At 32.5% G+C, this 15,961-nt stretch overlaps 1 protein-coding gene across 1 annotated transcript; it reads right to left on the bottom strand.

Annotated features, from left to right (window-relative positions):
* Nucleotides 1-1,202: 1,202 nt before the first annotated feature.
* Nucleotides 1,203-7,592, bottom strand: LOC145953280 (heparanase-like protein 2). Its single transcript, XM_083067198.1, has 9 exons — nt 6,159-7,592; nt 6,013-6,049; nt 5,577-5,757; nt 5,298-5,455; nt 4,929-5,162; nt 4,601-4,790; nt 4,379-4,504; nt 4,068-4,167; nt 1,203-3,793 (listed from the first exon to the last, which is right to left on the bottom strand). The coding sequence occupies exons 1-9, from the start codon at nt 6,360-6,362 to the stop codon at nt 3,467-3,469; spliced, it is 1,557 nt and encodes a 518-aa protein (XP_082923324.1). The 5' UTR covers nt 6,363-7,592; the 3' UTR covers nt 1,203-3,466.
* Nucleotides 7,593-15,961: the final 8,369 nt, after the last annotated feature.

Genomic DNA, 15,961 nt, shown 5'->3' with positions numbered 1-15,961 from the left:
AAGGAAGAGTACTCAGGAACGACCTTAGATCACACCTTTGTCTTCTGCTCATCCAGCTAAGGGGGGAGTGAGAAACCTCGCTCTGGGTGTGGGATTGTATGCTGGGTAGTGGGATTGGTCCCCAATCCTGTGTTTGCTATATTTTTATGTATGCTCATGTATGAGGGGTTTCTCCCAATTGTATATGTTTTGCTTATTATTTTTCTTATATGCAATTAATTGTATGACTTGAGATCTCTATGGGTTCCTATGGGAAACCCTATGAGAAAACGGGCAAAATATGAATGTTTTCTATTTTTCCTTCTGATTACTTTGTTGTGTTCTTTGTTGGATGTGATGCATGAGTATGTGGTTAATTTTGAAAATAAATATGTTTTAATATGATCTAGAGTGCTCTATGGGTTCCTGCGGGAAACCCTATGAGAAATAGGCAAAATATGAAATATTTTCTGTTTTGATTTCTGATTTTTCTGTTATATTCCTTGTTTGATGAGATGTAAAAATATGTATTTAATTTTATAAATAAACGAGTTTTGATATAAATTAAAGTGCTCTGTGGAGGCTTTGTGAATATGATGATGTAAAGTGAAATGTGATTGAGACATGGGATATGAAATGTGATAATGAAATATGATGACGAAATGCGATGATGTGATATGACCATGGGAAATGATAATGTGATATGAGAATGCATAGAGTCGTGATTGACATGCATCATTTTCATAAGTGTTTTAAGGGTACGATATGGAATACACCGCCAGAGAAGGCCCCCTAGTGTAAAAGCTTTGGGGATTAGTCCTTGGGGATAGCTCGGTTTGGAAGTCCCAGTCTCGCCCATTGTGTGCATGGGATGTATCTTGCGCGGCTTAGCTATCCCGACGAGACTCTGGTAGTATATCCTTCTAGTGAGAGTGCGCAGAGGGTGTGACCCGGCATGTACTCCTAGACTACTCTTCGTGTATTGCTAGCGGCAATATGCCATGTGATGTTTTACTGGCGCCACATGCATGATAATATGTAGTCCGTGTCCATACTTATGCATTTTTAATGTTATTTGATAAAGTGATGGTTTATGTCTTGGATGAGTGTGATGTTATTATTAATTTATCTATGTTATACCTGTTTTGTTTGTGTTTGGCTATTCGGCGTACATTTCTACACTATGAGCCAGAGTGAGATGTTTCTCACTCCCTTTTCTCGTGTTGTTTTGCTGTGACTATTATACAGGTGATCATCAGTGTGAGGCTGAGGATGTTGGTGATGAAATTTAGGCTTCTATGTTGGGTTTTGCTCTGATAGGACATGTGACATCGGGACACAGATAGGATTAGTTTAAGATGTTCTTATTAAATTATTTTGGAAAATTCAGTTTTATTTCTTTGTAATTTTACCGTCATGTTATTTGGATTAAGTTTATGAATGTGAACTCTTTACCCTTACGTAGTTGGAAATTTGATTTTTATTGATGTAAAATTATATATTTTTTTATAATTACTGTATATGTATGTTGGGGTAGAGGGTGTCACACCTTCAAGCAAAAAATGACAATCGTGAGCATTCGGGCAATAATTGACAATTGATTTTATTGGTGCTAAATGCATATGCATTATGAGGTCCATGTCAATTGAATCATATGTATATGTATACAAGTGAATTTATGTGACGAATTATATTGGTTATATGATTTATTTATTATTAGTTGAATTGTATTTTGTTGTATCAATATCTTTTTCTGTAATCTGTTATGATATATATTTTTACTTTTTTATTATGTTCGGTTATCCAATTATATTCTACCTCGTGAGCCAGGTGAGATGTTTCTCACTCTCCTTGTTTTGTGTTATCTCTATTATATGTTCTTGTAAGTGATTTACATCATGAGGTTAAGGATGTTGTTGGTGTGACCTGGTCCTTGTAGTTGGGTTTCTGCTCTGATACGATGTGATATCGGGACGTAGAGAGAGATTATCTTCTTTTGTCAAGTTTTAAGATAATTGTTTGTTTTGTTGTAGTGGATTTAATTGAGATTTCAGTTGGTTTTGTTTGGTTAAAAATGTGATACCTTCTATGTTGAACACGTTAGATTTTATTTATGAAAGAGTCTTGTATTCAGTTTTATTTATTCGCGAGATAGAAGGTGTCACAAAAATGAAATCAAGAAATAGAAAATAGAAAATTTTAGCAGCTAAATCTTTGTCTACTTTTTTCCTTCATCGTCATTGCTGGCTATTTAGATTTTTTTTCAAAAAAATAAGACTCTCTTCTTTCATCTCACTCTACCTGAGTGCATGTTAATGAACATAATAATGCTTGAGTATTCCCTCTTATGTGAATTTATTAATTTTATTTTAAACTCTAAATTTTAATAATAACAATTTAAACTAATTATTTTTTATCATGCAAATTCAAAAAACACATGCACGAGTATTGAAAAATAGATTTGTTGACTTATTTAAATTTGCGTTTACTGGCTTATTTAACGTAGATAACGTAAGATAGGATATTAAATAGGCTAATAGGTCATACCATGCTTTTAAAAGAGTCAGGCTAGGCTTATAAAAAAAGTCTATGACAAATAATAGACCAAACTTGGGCTTTAATTTAATAAACTTGGTGTTTGCCTGCCTTGCTTGTCCTGGCCTTTTCTTATCCCCAATTTCATGTGCTTTTACGGTTTAGAATGACACGTAAGAAAATACCTAACCCTTATTTTTTTGTTTTTAATAAGCTTTTAGGTTAATTGGTCACATAGTCCAACCCAATAGTCTTTTTATCCTCTATAGCCTTTTTTATTTTATTTAATAAATATTTTAATTATGTTACTAACCCAATTAATTTAATTAATTACGTTAGAAACTATAATTATTTTATCAAGAAATATTTTATTTATTTTGTGAAAAATGGGATTTTACTTTTAGCAGGCATTTCAACATTATTTTTTAATTGAATTTAAAAAAAAACTAATTTATTTTTCTCTATAATATTCTAAATCTTTAATAAAACCTCTCAAATAATATAATACAACAGTTATATAAATTGCATAATCATTCTAATAAATCAACTACGGATTGGTCAATAAAATTTAGAATACAAATTAGTTACCAACATTGTTGATTAATATTATGTGGACGTGATGAAACAGTAAAGTTCTAAATATGTACAAATTGTTGTCTTGTATGTTGCTAATTAACATTTTGTGCTTATTATCCACATGCTGGTGCATTGAAGTTCTTGGTATATACAAATATAAATGTGTAATCATTCTAATAAATCAACTACGAATTTTTCATTAAAATTTTATTAATGTTCTAGTAATTAGAATTAGAAATAGTTTCCCACACTAACATTTTAATATTTTATTGTCATATTGCAGATTGATATCATGTGTATGTGTTGGAACAATGAAACTATAGATATGTATAAATTCTTGTATTGTAAGTTTCTAATTAACAGTTTGTACTTGCTATCAACATGTTGGTGCATTGAAGCTCTTGGTATAGACAAATACAATTGAGTCAGGGTCTGCTTTGATTGGAGAAGAAGCATCAACCAACCGTGGTTTCATTTCTGGTATGTCTAGTGAATTTGTCAATTGTAGTGGAGTTCCATTCAATAATACCACATCACTTCGAATGTTTCCATCTTTGGGTGTCAGATGGTATTCTTCCCTAGTAGTCGTTGGTACTTTTCCTGGTATCGTCTCCAAGACGGGATCCAAATTCATGTCATCAACGAGGGATACATTGAAAGTAGTGGAATTGGACATGTTTATGAGTAGCACAGTGATTCCAGGCTGAGAGTAAGGAAAACAACTAGTAGTGATTAATTAGAAAGAGAAATAAGATTAAGAACAAATGGCACACATTGTCTTTAGACGTTATAGAAACTTGTTTGATTTAATCTATATAATTACTTTTTCCCAAATAATTGTAACACTTTATGATATGCTAATTATTTTTCTATAGAATGGTGTTGTTAACCTCTATATGAATAGTTTTTTTTTGTGAAGACAAAATAAGGGGAGAAAAAAAAGAAAAAAAAAGACATTTTGAGATAAATGAGCTTACCCCTTTCTTTGAGCAATGAGCGTATGCACGCAAAAATGGTGATCCTTCGTGGGAAACCGAAAGCACTTTGCTTCCCATAAGTCGATGCCATAAAAGCGCTCTAATTGATCAAAATACGTTTTGATTAGAATGACATGTTAATCCATAATTAAGTCTTGATCACTTAGGTTGTTTGATAAATTTTTGTAGAATATTAACTTAGAAATATAACAGATAAAGAATGTTGGTTGTGCATGCTAGGGTAAGTTTTAAATGAATTAGACATTCATTAGTAGCGAGTGCCTCTCCCACACAAATGAAACACGACTTACCCATAATAATCCGGGTTAGGAATGAAGCTTGTTGTGTTTAGCAAACCATAGTTTCCTCCAACTAGAGTTTGTCTACAATAAACCTTGTGGTTTAAGGTTGATGTCATGCCCAACTGGTCCAAGTACCTATTTATATTAAGTTAAGAGATCTTAACATATATAGTTGCGGAATTTTGAAAAAGAAACAAAAAAGAACTCAATTCATTGGCATATTAGACCAACCAAAACCCATTAACAAAAGTGTGAGACACATCTTTGCTACCACTGTTATAGGCTCCACCAGCTTCCCCAACCCATGGTGCTGCCCACGGTGTGAATTCCTTGACTGCTTGAGCAACATTTTTGAAAGTTTCAGCAACTTGACTCAAGAAATATGGGTCTTGAATCTTGTTGATAACATCCTTGTCAACACCTTAATTTATTTGGAATAAATATTGTTAGAAGCAAAACAATCACTAAGAGGTAAGTAGTAAAGTGCATGCTATTGCTGTTGACAAAAAAGAAAAAACAATATAAATATATCTACATACACTCACACACACATACATACCGGCACCAAGGTTGTAAATGTGGTGGGTCACTCCATCAACCACGCCAGGCCCAACATTTAGTAAGAAGCTTTGAAACCATTCCTTACCATAGAAACCACCGGGGCCTAACTCTTTAGGCCTTCTAGAAGCATCTGGGTATAGTAGATTAACTATACGTCTGAGCATAGTGATGTCTTTAGCATATTGAACACTGTCTACTCTGGCTCCTATCCCCTCAGCACATAGCTCATTTCCTATTAAGCATCATAAATCATAATGCACATGGGATCAATCGGAGAAAATAAAAAAAATAACATACGTAGAGATATATATGCATGTAATTCAAATATCGAAGGTTGAATCAAAATTAATTGAAGATTTAATTTAGCTACCCAATTCATATGAATCTATTTTGTATCCTTTTGATATTGTGTACTTCATGAGACTTATGGCATTTTTTGGATTCCAGTTTCCAACCCAGTTCAACTTGTCTTGTATGGAATTTTTCTTTCCAGTGAGAGCATTCAACCCAAAAATTAATTTCACTCTGCAAAATACGCAAATAAAGAAAACAAAAAAAATGCATGTCAGAATTGAATGTAGCACGCTACTAACATATATCATAGTACCTCGTGCTGAAAAAATAATGGTAAAAACTAAACAAGTACCCAGTTTTGTTAAAAAAATCATGTACTTCATCCCATCTCATTTTGGGAAGGCATGCTGTGCTGAAACCAAAAAGACCACCTTCTCTCTTCTTGAAATGAGGGCATTTCTTTTGCTTCCCAAATTGGTAAACAATCTGATCTTCCACTGAACCTCCTAATCTGATCCTCAGGGGATTAAATGCTGCAAAATTTTGGAATGATAGGTAATGTGAAATTCATAGACTAATATTGTCTACACATGATCATATGATATATGCTATAGACATTTGACAATTAAAATGTCACATCTTGCCTCCACTGAACTAAAGAACGAGGATGACCAAAAATGATTGATACAAAAGCAAACAACCTAGAAGGGCCAACAATACTTTTTCTTGTAAGTTTTTTTTCTTTTTAAAATGATCATACGATTAGACCTGAGAAAAATAAAACCTACCCTTGATTGCATTTGATAGAACTTTGTTACTCAAGTCCTGCAAAAGTTGCAACAACAAACACATGGGAAACTAGTTATATTCTTTTTCTATTGAAATTATGTACGATGAAAATATACATGGTGCATTGGTGCCTAATGGTAAATACCAAATTCAGAATGCCCGTTTGTCCCCAGGGACAATTGTTGTAGTTGCACTTATTAGCAGGCCACCAGTCCAAAGTTGCACAAACAAAATTATTATCTGTCGTAGCAATGGATGTGACCCCATTCACTATGAGTTTCACATATTCTGCTGAAGATAAGGAAAATAATAAAAGAGTAGCATAAAATAGAGTTATTTTCACATACATTATGAAAAGTGATTGAAAAGAAACTATGGAAAACCACACCAAGTCTTCAAGATTTATGCAAATTTTATATTCTTGCTACTTGCCAATATTAGTCGACCTAATTAATTCTTTTACGCAAGTTATTAGCTGTTTTTGCTTGTCTTCAATACTTTTAAGGATCATGTATCTAGTCATTAGTTTTTTAGAAATTCAATCATTTTGTTCTTTAATCTACCTGTATTTTTGTTTGCCACAGTATTCCCATATCAATTTTGTCTTTTACACGAAACCTTTTTCATTATCAAAAGTCAAATTTCAGTTTGACATATGTCACGTGAGACTTTATTGGCAAAAATTGTTGGCTAATAGTTGATTTTTTCAATAACAGTTTTTCTCATATATATGTTCTGGAATACTTTAGGATAAGCCCGATGAGTTACCTTCCTTGAAAAAATAGTCACTTAAAGAGTCAACTAATTTAAGGGTTTTAATTTTTGTTACTAGCTTGCTTAATTATTACTATTTTTTGACACTGCTTAATTATTATGTTGACAAATTAAACTTGTTGCCTAAAATCAAATCATATATGAAATATGAATTTTAGGATAGTTGTTACAATAACATTAAAAAAACTCATCATACATACACATATAGTAATATGTGATTGAACACACAAGCATAAAAACTTTTAATTATTGCCTTATTAAATTTTAATTAAATTCGTTGTTCTCTCTTACAACACGTTTCTCTCAAAGAAATTAATTTCTATGTTGATGATGTAAATATTAGTTTTTACACCGTGACCCAACCCGCATTAGAATCATAAGTGGTATGTTGATTGACATGTATAATAATCAACCTAAAAGTCATATTTAATTTATCATCAATTCTAATTATTTGGCATTGTAATTTTCTTTTTCGATCAATTTGTTTCATACATTAAATAAAACAAATACTAACAAATGCTTTAGATATTGCAAAATGAAATAATTAAGAGCAAACACAAAATACTTGTGAGATGGGAATAAAATCATTGAAACCAATTATAAATAATTTTAGATATGTTTAAAAATTTTCACATTAGAACTACAATATAAACATTTTTCATATTAGGATATATTTTAATGATGAAATTTGAATGTTTAGAAAAGAAGTTTAGAAAATTGTCATTTATATATTATTTTATTTTCAAATTAAAATTAGTGTGCATATGATTTTTAAATTAGAATTCATTACAAGTTTTGATCTATAATAATTATATAAAAAAAACATTTATTATTCCCCCAAAGTGTATCATCTTTCCATTTCATTTTTTATTTATGGGTTGTCTCTCTATATTTTTAAATTTTGTACATATTTGCTGAGTTTTTAAATTGTACAACTATTTTTGTCACATTCCATTTCTTCATTCTTATTATCCCATGTGTGGTAAACCATCTCTATTTTTATGTTGTTATCCTCATGATATATATAAACATGTGTTAGTATATAGGTGACTATAAAGATCCGGCCTTTACAATTTCTTATTCATTGTCTTGTTGTGTTATATTTAGATTGATCTTTTACACTTTTTGAATGCTGAAGAATTTTTGCTTTTGCACTCTTGACATTCTTTAGGATTATATTTCAGCTTTAGAGTTTCCTTTGAAGTCTTCTCCTAGATAGAGAGATTTGAGAATAAATAAAAGAATTTTCCTCAACATAAAAATGCATGAAGTCGGATAAATGAATTAAATAAATAAGATTAAACAAATAACAAAAAAATTAATGTCTAGTTCCTATTAGAAAAATACAATCACCGAGTCTAGGCACTTAACGGTTGAATTCACAGGGTGAATCGTAGGGGATTTCTCCATAGCAACTCCAACCTCCTTCAAGTTTCTTCCATGAAACCAAAAATCAAACATCAAGAAGATTGGGAGGGTGAGGCGTGCCACTCTCAAGGGAAAGATAAGCAAGAATGATGTTCTTACCATAAGGAGAATTTCAATGATGAAAGAAGTTAAGGAGAAATTTCCCTTTTAAATATTTAGTATTTTTATTCGTTGTGTTGTTATGTTATATTTAGATTGACCATTTGCACTTTTTGAATGGTGTATTAGTAGAAAATGAGGTGTAGAAGCAAACATGCAAAAAGCGTGACTAGTGTGTGGAACATGTGACTTGGTTGGCTTGTGTGAACTTATAAGAGAGACAATCCTACGAGGGAGTGGAGGTCCACTACTTGAAGAAAATTATCCACTCTCTCATGGCCCAAACACGCCCAATAGGCACATCTCTGAAACAATAGTTGAACCCCTTTTGAAATACTAAATACACTCCTAGAGGGAAAATCACAAGGAATTAAATTTAGAAACAATTTGATCCAAAAATAAAAGAAAATATATACAAACAAATATTTCCAAAGAGAAAATGGACTACTCAAAGTAACCGAAAGCTCAAAATGAGCTTGACCCTTCTTCCTTCAAGTATACCCCACTCTTCTTGGCTTCATTTGCATTTGAACCCTGGGCATAATTAAATCATTCCACTACAATTCAAATGTTTTACATTCTCGGTTGAAACTATAACACCCAAGTTTTCTAAAACTATTAATAGTATATTTTGATTAATTAAAGGATTTAATGAGATATTTTATAGGCTTTTAATAATTATGAGCATTTTAATTAAATAATAAATAATTGAAAATATTGTTTTGCATACTATTTATTAGAGAAATGTGTATGATATTTTGTAATAATAAGTATTTAGAGAAAAACTCGTTTTTGCTAAGAATATTGGTATATTTTATTTTAATTATAATGGTACGAGGAGAAATGTATTTATTTTATGTATTATATATTTTTTAATTATTAATTATTATTTTTTGTTAGGGGTGTGCATAGTTTGGTTTTTTAAAAAAACCGCACCAAACTGCATTACACCATTTTAATAAAATAAACTGGTTTATAAATTATTTAAACCACTTTAATAAACCAGTTTAAAACTGAATTACTTTAATAAACAAGTTTATAATCGGTTTAAAACCAGTTTCATAATAAAACCAGTTTTTGAACCGATTTGAAGAAATAAACCACAAACTATTACACACACATGAATTCCAGCCCGAAAGGCATACCTTTGGGAAGTTCACATCAAAAGCAGCCATAATAGCAATTGTGGATGAACAAACAAACGCTGCAGAGCTTGATAGTCCAGAACCTGTAAAAAAGATGCCCTTTTTCCTTTTAATTTAAAGCCATCAACAGACAAATTGTAATCTCTAATAGAAAACCAGAGATAATGATCAACATTCACTTGGAGGTAAACTACAGATTGCATTATCAATTAATACTGAATTAAACAACAATTCTACACTCTTTCTTTTTCATCCAAAAAACAAAACCACTGTATCTATTATATTATTCAACGCTCCTTCATTCATACATAGCATATCGTTTCAAATTTTACAGTACAGATTGTAAATATATCATTAAAATAAAATTGCAAGCACTCTTTTTTATAAAGTAACCAGAACGCGCACTAGTCTAGGACCAGGACTAATAGTTTGAATGACCAATACTCTGCATCATCTTGGCAGCGTTAAGCAAGGTTCATTAAGGAGAACAAACACAAAGCACATACATCTAACAGAGCTAGCCATTATACCTCAGAATAAAACGAGGAAACGACAAGAGAAATATGAAATAAACTCACCCACAAATAAAATAATGGCCCCATTTGTGATTCTTCAAGTCGATTTCCTGCATGAAAAACACAGCCAATGAATATCAACAAAACAGAACAATTTTATTGACAAAAAATGAATAGCAAACAAACATTCTTAGAAGATATGTGTTATTAATACATCAATTTACACACCAATATTTTATATTTTTCTCTCTTTCTCTTGATCGTAAAATTTTTTATACGAATAAATAATAATAGTAACAATAATCCTCTTCTTAAAGCTGTTTTAAGCTTCACATTATTATACAGTGCTTGACCAAAAGGATTCGAGGATCCACCTGGAGAGGATCAGCATGATAAGTGCAAACAGAATATTTTCCACCATTCACGTTAGCGATCTTAAGAACCTTTTCAGACTCGTTTCTCCGAATGGCCATGATTGTGTCTTGCCGAATAGCCATAGGCAACACCGAATAACCTTCATAATCAATGTGCTCCCCGATCAAGTTCACTCTCCTTGCACCGCAAAACACCTTACAACAATCACACATCCATACAATAGCATACACGTGCCGACAATAACTCATTCAATTACTAGGTGAAATAGTTAATTCCGTTCGAAATCCGCATCAAACCCACTACCTCCACTGGCCATCTATCAAAAGCGTGGCTGAGCAATGAAATGTGGTTTATTTGTTGTGCGTATGCGAGATAGAGTGAGTGAGAGGGCTGTTCCGCTTTCCGGTTTTAGTGAACCAAAGCTTTTTAAAAAAATAAGTTCAATTTTTTAGTTTTATTTTAAAAATTAAAACCGGTTCAATTTATTATAATTGGTTCCGGTTTTTTTTAAATAGTTTGGTTTGGTTTTAAATTCAATGTGGTTTTTTTGGTTTTTTTGAACAGCCCCATTTTTTGTTATAATTATTTGGGTTGGGAGAAATATGTTTATTTGATATATTATTTATTTATAAGTGTTAATATTTGATGGAAAGGAAATGAGAACTATGGTTCAAGTATTTTTACTGAAGAGTTAAGTGTGAGTTAAGTTTGTAAAAAGTAGGTTATGAGAGTTATTTTATTTACGCTTTTCATTTTTCATATTATGCATATGCTCATAGGAAGGAGATCCATACCTCATACGAGAACACCCCAGAGATCAATGTCCTTCATCAACCGTTCATCGAGGTAAAGGGGAGTGCGTAATCTCCCTTTGGACATGGGATAATTGCGAGGTAGTGAGATTGGACCCCAATCTCTTTTCTGTTGAATGCATTGTACGAGGGGGAAACTCAATTTGTATGAGTTCCTTTGTCTTCTATATGATTCTTCATTGCTTTAATTGATGCTATTTATTTTTAATTTTGTGTATTGAACTAATCTTGTGGCTCTTGAATTGTTCGTGAGTTCCTATTGTGACACCCTTACTACCCCAACACATATAAATAAATCTTGTAATTAACTAAAGAATAAAATATTCAACAATGGTAAAAAAGGTTCACATAAAACCTTCATAAATAACTAAAATAATTAAAAATGAAATTTAGAAAGTAAAACTTGAGAGTTTACAAATTGTTTTCAAAAGAGAAGGTATAACTCTAAATAAATATAAAAATTTATCCTAGAATCCTCTGTCCCGATGTCATAATATCAGAGCACATCCATAACTCAATGGTTGGCATTCTAGATGCCACTAAAAGCCGGATCTTCTTCACCTAAAACATCCACAAATTATACGGTGAGAAAAGAAAACATCTATATGGAAAGCACACAAGAAAAAAAAACACAACATAATCCATCATAACTCCTTACTGAATGAAATATTCACAAGCATTTATATATATCATAATTTATCAATCATTCATCATCTTCACATCTCAATTACATCAATCCATCACAATCCACACAAATCTTACAATTAACACTATGCCAAGGCTACGCCACATCTGACACAAGTGATACGAGTTAATTGCCTCATTCATCCCACACCATGCCAGGGGCACGCTCAACCTCGTAGCATCACTTACCCAAGGTGTAACACCCCAATTTTCAAAAAGGTTATTATTATTATTATTAGATGGTATTTGGTCTTAATTATTTTAATAATTATAGAGGAATATTATTTTGTACGTTTTAAATAATTAATATTTTGGATAATTATTTTGTACGTATTAAATAAGTATTTTTATTAGCATTTTTAAATAAATATTTATATGTTTTAAGAGAAGGTTGATTTTATATGATATTTTGTTATTGAAATTATATTATTATATTTAGGGTCAGAAATATATTATTATTATAGAGAAAAAATATTTTATAATATACATGTATTTATTTTATTTAATTATTTTGAGGAAAATTAGAAGTGGGTTAGAAGAGAAGGAAAATGGGTTGGGTTGACCCAGTCCAATGGATTAATTTTAAGAAAGGAGTCAGGTGGTGTTAACCCTATCTGCCTCATTTGCGTTCTGAAGGGTTAGGAAAAAAAAGAGGAGAAACAAAGAGCTCTAAGGAAGAGTACTCAGGAACGATCTTAGATCACACCAAGACCATTCATCTTCTGCTCATCCAGGTACGGGGGAGATGGGTTTCTTCATATGTGAATATAAGGGTGTTCGGGTAGTGAGGGCAATCCCTAAGTCCCTCAAGGAACTCTATTTAAAATTCTGAACGATTATCTGTGCAATCGATGTTCTAAATTCTTAATTCATTTGGAAGAACTTATTTCTTGAATTGTCTTTGAATTCCATTGGGGCTTTCTTGTTAATTCTTTATCCTTAAATTTGATGACTTGAATTTTATGTGTTAAGAAGAGTTTGGATTTTTTTTTGTAAAACCAATGGAAACCAATTTTTGAGGCTTGAGATGTGTATGGATTGATTTGGAACGTATGAAGAATATAAATGGAGTTAAACTGAACCAACAGGGTGTAGAAGTAGTGAAAATTGGTAAAAACCTTGTTGAAACTCGTAAAACGCAGGTTTAATTTCACAGAGGGGAGTCTGGGCAGAGATTTGGGCGCTCAGCGCCAGTTTTGGGCGTCGGGCGTCGGGACCCCGACATACGTTTGTAATTTTGCGATATCTTTCTGTGTAGTTATCCAAATCGAGTGCCGTTTGTTTTGTTAGAAACTAGACATCTGGGGCTACCATTTAGACACAAGATTTGTGTAAACATATTAATATTTGATCAAGTTATATTAGTTGCAATTTGAGTCTTCCAATCTGTGTGCGAACCACAACATCAATTTTTGTGAGCCCTGAATGGTAAACTAAACGACTTTATTAGGATTTGTGTTCTTCATGAAAGTTGTAGATATTGATGTTAGGATTCTAATGGAGTTGGGATCACTTAGAAAGGATATGTATATCTCGAGTTATGGTTAAATTATTAACTGAATGTCATAGATATTGTGATGTGTGTGAAGAATTATGTGAAATTTGTGGTCTATGATGTTGATAACTTAATGATAGGTACCTAGCATGTGAGGATGATATTGCATGGATTGTTATTGACATGTGATGATGTTATATAATGGAGATGCATTAATTATGAGTTACGTGGGATGAATGAGTTGCATGAGACTTATGAGTTGCGTGTGGTGCTTGAGAAGCCAGACGTGGCTATATTGCATTGGACCCTGGGCCCAGAGAGGGGTTGAGACAGGGGGGACCATGACGGGAGGCATTCCATGCGTGGGCCGTTGGGTGTTTAACTGCGCAACTCACTGGCCACAGAGGGTTTAACGGTGGGTGGATTGCCTTTGCACGGGCCGCTGGGTGTTTAACCGTGCAACATACCGGCCCTGGGAGGGTGTGAGAACGGTATGCCCGCATTGGCAACAACTAAGGGAATTGACGAGGTACTCCCATTGTGCGGAGTGCCAAGTTGAGACTCTTAGGAGAGGAGATGTGTATGAGCATATAGTGAGCATGTGTGTGAAAGCTTGTATGATTGAAAAAAAATGATGTTTGGTAATTATATGAGATGTATTTGTTGTTTATAGTTAATGATGATATTTTGGTGCACGGTGTGGGGTGGGAATTGGGTAGCTCTATGTTCATATATGATGTTATCTATCTCTCACCGTCCTGTTTTTATGTGGTTTTCTTTTAGGTGAAGATGAAGGCACTCATAGTGTTGAGTTCTAAATGGAAAGGGTTCTGCTCTGATAGGATGTGACATTGGGGCATGAATTTAGGATGCTTTAGTTATGAATTGTTATTTGTCGTTTGAGGAGACTTATTTTTAGGAGTTTTATATTCACCTTATATTTGTAAATTCTGGATCCCTTTCATTTTTCTTTAGAGACCTTGATAATTTTCTTTTAAGAGTAAAACTTTATTATTATTATTATTATTATTTCTATTTATTTCAAGACTTGTGAACCTATGAGTTTTTATTAAAATATGTGGACCCTTCTTGATATTATATTTATTGAATTATTCTTATTGTTGTTACTTATCTATTATGGGGTAGAAGGGTTTAGTGGTATCAGAGCAGGTCGATCCAATCGGCCGTGACTTATGAGTCTACTATGCTTGTTTGGTAGATGAATGATGGAATATGTTTTGCTTTATGATGAGGATAATGATGATGATGATGATGTTTCCCTTGTGTTGTTAGTGTTGTGCTTACACTTATATTGTTTTCTCAGAATTTGGCTGAAAGACATGATATAGCTTAGTTGAGGCTATTCATGATTGCTTATTTGTTTTGATACTTCTTGCTTACGTAAGAAGTAGTGGTTGAGTGGTATCGCTCGTATTGCAAGCATATGTGCCAGTAGTAGTGGACGAAGCCTTGCTAATCAACTAGAAATTATTGGGACCTTAGATTTGGGTGAGACATTGATTTGTCGAGAGTTTACGGTTAATGGAGTTTCTAGAATCTATAGTTGTAGCGATTGAATCCAAGGAGGTTGTATATGAGAATTGGAGTTCTAGTATCCTTGATGAGAGATTGAAATGTTGGTAATTCCCTTGAGTGTTGGTGTTGGCATGTTTACCGTTTATGGTTTAGGTAGCATGTGAGTTTTATTTTCTAAGTCTGTTGTGCTAAATATGTGAGTTGTTTGGTTTAGGATTGTAGTGGGAAGCTTGAATATGAAGTTGAGGTGTGAGTTTGGAAGGGTTGATGTATTTTTGTGGCCTTAGATATATTGATATACTATTGCTGTTTGGTGTAGAGGATATTTTCGCTGCAGTTTTGTTGTGCCATTATGACTACCATATTGACAGATTTAGATTTTATGATCTTCATAAAAGTTGTAGCCTTATACGTTATCTTTCCAATGGAATTGGAATCAGGTAAAACGGAGGTCTAGAACTCCAGTTATAGATACTTTGGTGATCAAAGGTCTAGCTGTAAGCGCCGAATATATCTGCTGCGGTTTTTGAAATTTTTAGCTAAGAAGAGGATCTTTTAGAATTTTATGTCTTCATAAGAGTTTTAACTTATTCTCTTAGATTTCTTTTGAGATAGGTTTGAGATCATTTGGATGAGTATAACTCTCTAGGTATCATTTTCTTTGATCATTGTTGAAGGGATATGTATGGTGTCATGATATTTTTGAATCGTTAGACAATGCAAGGATAAAAATTGATTTTTGTCATGATTCTAAGATGTTAGGTGGATTGAGAGGTTGTTTAAGATTGTATGATGTTATGTGGTAAAGTTGATTCATGCTTTATGGTGTAAACGATGATTGATTCGTATATGCTTAGGGATAGTATATATGAAGATTTTAAAGTAGGTATTCTAATATGATTTGATATGCATGTATGTATATATGAGGATAGATGACTTTATGGATCAATTAGTGGATGTTTGTGTATTAATGAGATTGATCTTAGGATGTGATATCACCATATTAAGAGTTAAGTGTGAAGATATATCCAAGATAAATTTAGGATAGATTATCTAAGTATGATTTTTGACTGTATGAGATGAGT

This window comes from Cajanus cajan, chromosome 11 (assembly GCF_000230855.2).
Source record: "Cajanus cajan strain Asha chromosome 11, NIPB_CcT2T_4, whole genome shotgun sequence".
Classification (NCBI taxonomy): Eukaryota; Viridiplantae; Streptophyta; class Magnoliopsida; order Fabales; family Fabaceae; genus Cajanus; species Cajanus cajan.
The sequence above is the reverse complement of the archived record's forward strand: the minus strand, read 5'-3'. Positions and strand labels throughout refer to the sequence as shown.